Source organism: Hypanus sabinus, unplaced genomic scaffold (genome assembly GCF_030144855.1).
Source record: "Hypanus sabinus isolate sHypSab1 unplaced genomic scaffold, sHypSab1.hap1 scaffold_340, whole genome shotgun sequence".
NCBI classification, from domain to species: domain Eukaryota; kingdom Metazoa; phylum Chordata; class Chondrichthyes; order Myliobatiformes; family Dasyatidae; genus Hypanus; species Hypanus sabinus.
This window is the reverse complement of record NW_026781244.1, coordinates 453119-460000: the sequence shown is the minus strand read 5'-3', so window position 1 is coordinate 460000 and position 6882 is coordinate 453119. Positions and strand designations below refer to the sequence as shown.

The 6882-nt window shown below is 43.2% G+C and overlaps 1 protein-coding gene across 1 annotated transcript in view; it reads right to left on the bottom strand.

Moving 5' to 3' along the window:
- LOC132388530 (NACHT, LRR and PYD domains-containing protein 3-like) overlaps nt 1–6882 on the bottom strand; it is a gene marked incomplete at its 3' end in the record, with an annotated part of 33359 nt that overhangs the window by 6660 nt on the left and 19817 nt on the right. Inside the window, exons 6-7 of the mRNA XM_059960895.1 lie at nt 5573–5744; nt 5400–5465 (exon numbers count right to left, since the gene is read on the bottom strand). Of these exons, the coding sequence (XP_059816878.1) occupies nt 5400–5465; nt 5573–5744 (238 nt within the window). The remainder of the gene's footprint in view (nt 1–5399; nt 5466–5572; nt 5745–6882) is intronic.

Here is a 6882-nt window from a genome sequence, read left to right as displayed (position 1 = left end):
CTAGTTTAAACCCTCCCCAATAAAACTAGCAAACCTCCCTGCAAGTATATTGGTGTCCTTGTAGTTCATGTGTAACCCGTCTCTCTTGTACAGGTCCCACCTGCCCCTGAAGGGGTCCCGATGATCTAGAAATCTGAAACCCTGCCCCCTACACCAGTTTCTCAGCCACGTGTTCATCTGCCAGAGCATCGCACTCTTACCCTCACTGGCACGTGGCACAGGCAGCAATCCGGAGATTACTACCCTCTATCTCCTGTTTTTCAACTTCCTACCAAGCTCTCTGTCCTCACTCTTCAGGACATCCTGACTCTTTCTACCTATGTCGTTGGTACCGATGTGTACCACGACATCTGGCTGATCACCCTCCCACCTCAGAATGCTGTGCAGGCGATCAGAGACATCCCTGACCATGGCACCCGGGAGGCAACAAACCATCCGGGAGTCTCTGTCACAACCACAGTATCTCCAGTCTGAACCCCTGACTATGGAGTCCCCTATCACTGCTGCTCTCCTCTTCCTCCTCCCTCCGTTCTGCACTGCAGAACCAGACTCAGTGCCAGAGATCCAGCTGCCGCAGCTTGTCCCAGGTAAGCCATCCTCCCCCCGCCCCCCAACGGTATCCAAATTGGTATACCTATTTTGGAGGGGAATGGCCACAGAAGATCTCTGCATTAACTGCCCTTTCTCCTTCACTCACCTGACGGTAACACAATTACCTGTGCCCTGTTCCTTAGGAAGCTCCTCCTGGAAGCTACTATCTATAATCTGCTCAGTCTTTCGAATGATACGGAGGTCATCCTGCTCCTGCTCCAGTTCCCTAACACGGTCTGTTAGGAGCTGCAGCTGGATGCGCTTCTTGCAGGTATCGTTGTCAGGGACACTGGAGGTCTCCCTGACTTCCCACATCCTGCAAGAGGAGCATTCCAACATCCTGCCTGGCATATTCTCTAGTCTGAACAAAAAAAAGGAAAACAGAAAAACAGATGGCTGAGATGGTTGAGGACGTTTGGAATGGGCTCCTAAATGCTAACGATTTTCTATATGAGCACAATTTGTGCATCCTGACTGGCTGCATCACTGCCTTGCATAGGAACTGTACTTCTCTCAATCGTAGGACTCTGCAGAGAGTGGTGCGGACAGCCCAGTGCACCTGTAGGTGTGAACTTCCTACTATTCAGGTAATTTCAGTGACGGGGTAAAAAGTGCCCGAAGGATCATTCTGGACTGAAGGCACACCAAGCACAAACTGTTCCAGCTGCTGCCATCCGGGAAATGGTACCGCAGCGGAAAAGCCAGGACCAACAGGCTCCGGAACAGCTTCTTCCACCAGGCCATCAGACTGATTAATTCACGCTGATACAATTCTATTTCCACAATTGTATACATAAATACAGACTCACTGCCCGCACTTTATCGTAATCGTGCTGCTGGAGCAGAAAAACAATTTTCACGACATGTCCATGATATTAACCCTGATCCTGAAATTTTTTATCTGGCTGTTGTCACATTTTTTTTTTAGATCTGTTATTCATCATCCTCGTTCATATCAATCCAAGTGCGCTCCAGTACACATGGTATTTTCCAGAAATTGTTATCTAAGTTCTTGTTTTTTTGCATATTTTCCAGATCTGTTTCAGACCAGGAGATTTTACCAAAATTATACATCAATATGGGCACAGTGAGCGTTTACTACCTTTGTTATATTTTTACTGTTCAGCTCTGTTTTGCAGATTTTCTTGATCCTTGATGTAAATTCAAAGTTTGTTCAGCCTTGCAGTAAATGCAGATTTTCTTCAGCCTTGAAGTAAATTTTGTTGGAAGGTTTTCCTTTATCACACGATGATCTATCTTCTTTGCTTATTGATATCCTAAATATCCGTTTCATATTCTGTTGCATTGTATCCTGATGCTCTGTTTGATATTCTACCGGTTCTATTGTACCTTTCTTTATGTTTAATCATGTTCTGTACTTTTCTAGTCTAAAGTTCATGCTTGGATATGTGGAAATTAGTTCCATTATTTGAATTGTTTATTTCAGCTTTACTGATGCAAGCAAATAATTTCAAATCATCAATGTATAGACGTGTCAAGGTATAATTCGTATTTTTTTCTGATTAGATACCTGATTTTTATCTGTTTCAGTAAATTATGAGTGGGCTTAAAGCGAGACAAAACCATAGTGGGCTCAGTGAGTCGCTCTGGAAAATCCCTCCATTTATTTTGATAGTGGTCGTTGTTCCTCTCTGGTTGTTACTAGGACGATTATTTTACGCGAATGCTTCATCAGTTGTAAAAATTTCACGAGTATTGTATGAATTGTATATATATTTGGAACTTCTCTTAAACACACGAGGAACAGAATCAGATGTGATTTTTTTTTCTGATTGACAATATAACAGTGAAAGTTTTCTGCTTTCCACAGGGTTTGAAATAGAATTACATAATCTGTTTAGAATTCCTGTATTCTGTCTGCTCTCCTGTGAGTATATTGTGGTTATCTAAGTTGTTATCTGAGTTGTTATTAGTTACAAGACGTAAGATGCTATAATTTTAGATATAAAATTGTCTTATTATTATTAAGAGCCAATAATATCATAGTAGGTGACCATTTAGTAGTCTTATAAATGCAGAATAAAGCTGTCGTTGAGGCTGGTGGTACATACCTTCAGCCTTTTATATGTTCTCCCCCATGGGAGTGTGACAGAGAGGATGTATGAGGTGGTTTGGGGTTAAGAGAAAGGCTTTGGCTCGGGTTTGTGTCTTGCCAGCTTGATTGAGTTCCTCCAGGAGGTGACAAAGGTGATGCATGCAGTGACACATGGATATTGTCTACTTGTATATTGTGAGAGTGTTTGACAAAGTCCCACAAGGGAGGCTCATACAGAATATTAACATGCTTGAGAACTGTAGGGAATTGTCCTGGCTGCCGGGGACAAACTGGGAGAAATGTCTTGGCTGGCGGGTGGTGAATCTGTGAAATTATTGTCATAGACGGCTGAGGAAGACACTTCATTGGATATATTTAAAATGCAGGTCGATATGTTCCTGATTAGGAAGAGTGTCCACGTTTACTGGGATAATGGGGTGGAGAGGAATTGAAGAGCAAATTCACTGAGCCGAATGGCTTAATTCTGCTACTAGGTCTTATGGTTTTAGGGAGCATCTGGAGTATTGTGTTTTCTTCTGATTGTCCAGCTCTTGGAAGGATTGGAGAGGGTACAGAATGGGTTCATCAGGATGTTGCCTGGATTCGGTGACATGTGCTACAAGTAGAGTTTTGATAAACTTGGTTTGTTTATTCTGGAGTTAGAATAGAGATCTGACTGAGGTGTACAAGTTTGAGAGATATAAGTCTGGGTCGATAGCCTGTATTTTGCTTGTTGTTTTTGTTTTCATATGACTGGTGTCTAATACCAGAGGGCATTTGGTTAAGGTGAGATGGGGTAAATTTACAGCAATTGTGGGTAGTTTTTTAACAGAGTTGTGGATGCCTGGAATTTACTGTCTGGGTCAACATGGCTTTGTGAAGGGAACATCGTGCCTCACGCTAATTGAGTTTTTTGACGAGGTAACAAATAGCAATTGATGAAGGTACGGTGTAATATGTGCTCTAGATGGATTTTAGCAAGGCATTTAACAAGGTCCCTTACGAGAGACTCATCCAGAAAATCATGAGGCACTGGATAATTGGAACCTTGGCTGTTTGGATAAATAATAAATAATTGGAAGAAAGCAGAGTTTAGTAGTGGAAGGAAAGTATTCTGCCTGGAGGTCGGTGACTAGTGGAGTGCCGCAGGGATCTGTCCTGGGACCCCTGCTATTTGTGATTTTTATAAATGACCTGGATGTAGAGGTGGAAGAATGGGTGAGTGAACTTGTGGATGACATGAAGATTGGAGGAGTTGTGGATGGAGCTGGTTGTTGAAGGTTACAAGAGGATATAGACAGGGTGCAGATTTGGGCGGAAAAGTGGCAGATGGGGTTCAATCCGGATAAGTGTGAGGTGATGCATTTTGGAAGGACAAACCAGAATGCTGAGTACAAATTTAATCGTTGGTTACTTAAGAGTGTGAATGAACAGAGGGACATTGGGGTTCAAACCCATACATCCCTTAAGGTCGCTGCACGGGTTGACAGGATAGTTAAGAACTCCGTGGGATGCTCGGCTTCATTAATAGGGGGATTGAGTTCAAGAGTAGAGAGGACAAGTTGCAAATCTATAAAACTCTGGTGAGACCGCACTTAGAGTATTGTGTTCAATTCCAGTCAACTCATTATAGGAAGGATGTGGAAGCTGTGGAGAGGGTGCAGAGGAGATTTACCAGGATGTCGCCTGGTTTGGAGAACAAGTCATGTGAAGCAAGGTTAGCAGAGCTGGGACTTTTCTCTTTGGAGCGTAGAAGGATGAGAGGGCACTTGATAGAGGTCTAAAGAATTATGAGAGGCATAGATGGGGTGGATTGCTAGAACCTGTTTCCCAGGGCACCAATAGCAAACACTAGAGGGCATATGTACAAAGTTAAGGGAGGGAAGTTTAGGGGAGACATCAGGGGTAAGTTTTTTACAAAGGGTTGCGGGTGCCTGGAACAACGTGCCAGGGATGGTGGTGGAGGCTAAAACATTAAGGGTATTTAAGAACCTCTTGGACAGACTCATGGATAAAAGAAAAATAGAGGGTCACGGGGTAGTGTGGGTTTAGTACCCTTTTTAAAGGAATACATGGGTCGGCACAACATCCGGGGCGGAAGAGCCTGTACTGTGCTGTAGTATTCTAGTGTCTAGAGTGTAGTGACTAGGGTCATGTCGGAGGCAACTATGTTATAGATGCTTCTAGTTATACATGAATGTGCAGGAAATGCAAGGAAATGGTCAATAATATAAGAAAGGATACCAAAGTATTTTTCCTTTCTTTCCCGGATATATAAAGAGTGGAAAATGGGAGAGGGTCGATATCGGACCACTAGAAACTGCTGTTGTAGTTGCAGTAACGGGTGAAAAGGAAATGCCAGACAAACTCTGTCCAAGGCACTGGCAGAATTCCAAAAGGTAAAGAACATCAGCGAACACAATTGCGTGTAGGCCTATTACAAAGGAAAAGTGCTTGGAAGATGAAAGGTCTGAAGATAGAAAAGTCACCTGGACTGGGTCATACAGTGTATCAGGAGCCTGCCTGGGGTGTGTTGGGATTCCCAGAGCGTGAGGACCTGGAGTGAAGGCTTCAGCAGAACCAACAGCTGGATTAATAGAAAAGTATATTGTAGAATATTCAGGCTGCAAAGAGACACTCGTTGAACTGTTACTAAAATCCAGAGATCAGTGAATGATTAATGGCGAACTTTGATTCCCAGGCTTTGCCAAGTCACAGACTAACACTTGAGATGTGGCATTTGATCACTCACCTATCAGCTGAGGGGGTAATTCAGATAAACCTTGGCCGATGTTCATGTATTCTTGTGGATCAGGACCTGTTTAAATATGAAAAAAAAACCATGGAAACAGAGCTAAAATAATTAAAATAACTAAAATGTTTATCTCAATGTGCCTTTGTGTTCAGAGCGTGGTTTTAACATACCGAGTTCCTGTATTTCCCTCAGTATTCTGTCCAACTTCGGTAACTCAGTCCTCCACATCAGAAAGGATTCCCACATCGCCCTCCGGGCCCGGGAGCCTTTGCCATTCACCAGACTGAGGAAGAGTCTGGAACTCTCTGCCCGGTTTCCCTTCTCTGTCAGCTCAGTGACTTTCTAGAAAAGGAAACAATGGACTTATTGTGGAGCAGACAGACAGACATGGAGAATGTGCAGGAAAGTATCTGTTCATGGCCCCAGTAGCTTCAGAACAGATGCAGTCACTGGGCTGCTGCCTCATCCTCCCTGGGTTCAGTCATTAACAGAGAAACAGTAACTGAAGGAAATTCTAAATCAATAGTGTGTAAGAATAAGGATTTACTGACACCCTGCAGTAGATGCAATGTGATTAATTTCCTCGATCTGTCAATGTGCAGCATTACATCAACAAGATGTGACAACAAGAACGGAAGAGAGGGGAGAGAGAGAGAACAAAAACAAATGGATGGCGGGCATCACTGAATCGTGGCTGACAGAAGTTTATAGTTGGGTGCTTAAACCCAAGGATAAATATTGAATCAAAAGGATACGCAGGTAGGTGAAAGTGTTGGGTCGAAGCTGCTGTCATTAAAAATGAAAAGTTCTGAGAAAGAGGTGATGTCGGATTAGACGATGAGGATGTTAAGAAACTGCGTAGGTACAATGACCCTGATGGAAATTATATACAGGCGTGTTAACAGTAGCCAGGATGTAGGCTACAAATTACAACGGGGGAGAGAAGAGCATGGAAAATGGTCAATGCTAAAATTTTCACAGGGAATTTCAATATTCAGGTAGCTTTGGAAAATCAGGTCGGTGCTGAATCCCAAGTGAGGAAATTTATAGAATGCCTATGAGATGGCATTTGAGAGAAGCCTATGGTTGAGCCCACTATAGGAAAGGCAGATCTGGATTCTGTGTTGTGTATTGAACCAGATTTGATTAGGGAGCTTCAGCTAAATAAACCCTTAAGAGGCAGTGATCATAAAATAGCAAAACTCAGCCAGCAGGTTGAAAGGGAGAAGGTAAAGTTAGAGGTATCAGTGCTACACGAGAATAAAGGAATTACCTCGGCATGAGAGAGGAGCTGGGCAATAATAAATTCGGAAATGACACTAACAGGGACAATGGCAGAGCAGGAATGGCTGAAGTTTCATGGAGCAATTCAGAAGGTGCAGGACAAATGATCACAATTCTAAAGAGAGGATGATTAACCATGGCTGACGAGGTAGTCAAAGCAGCAGAAAAGCAAAGGAAACAGCACAGGGTATTACAA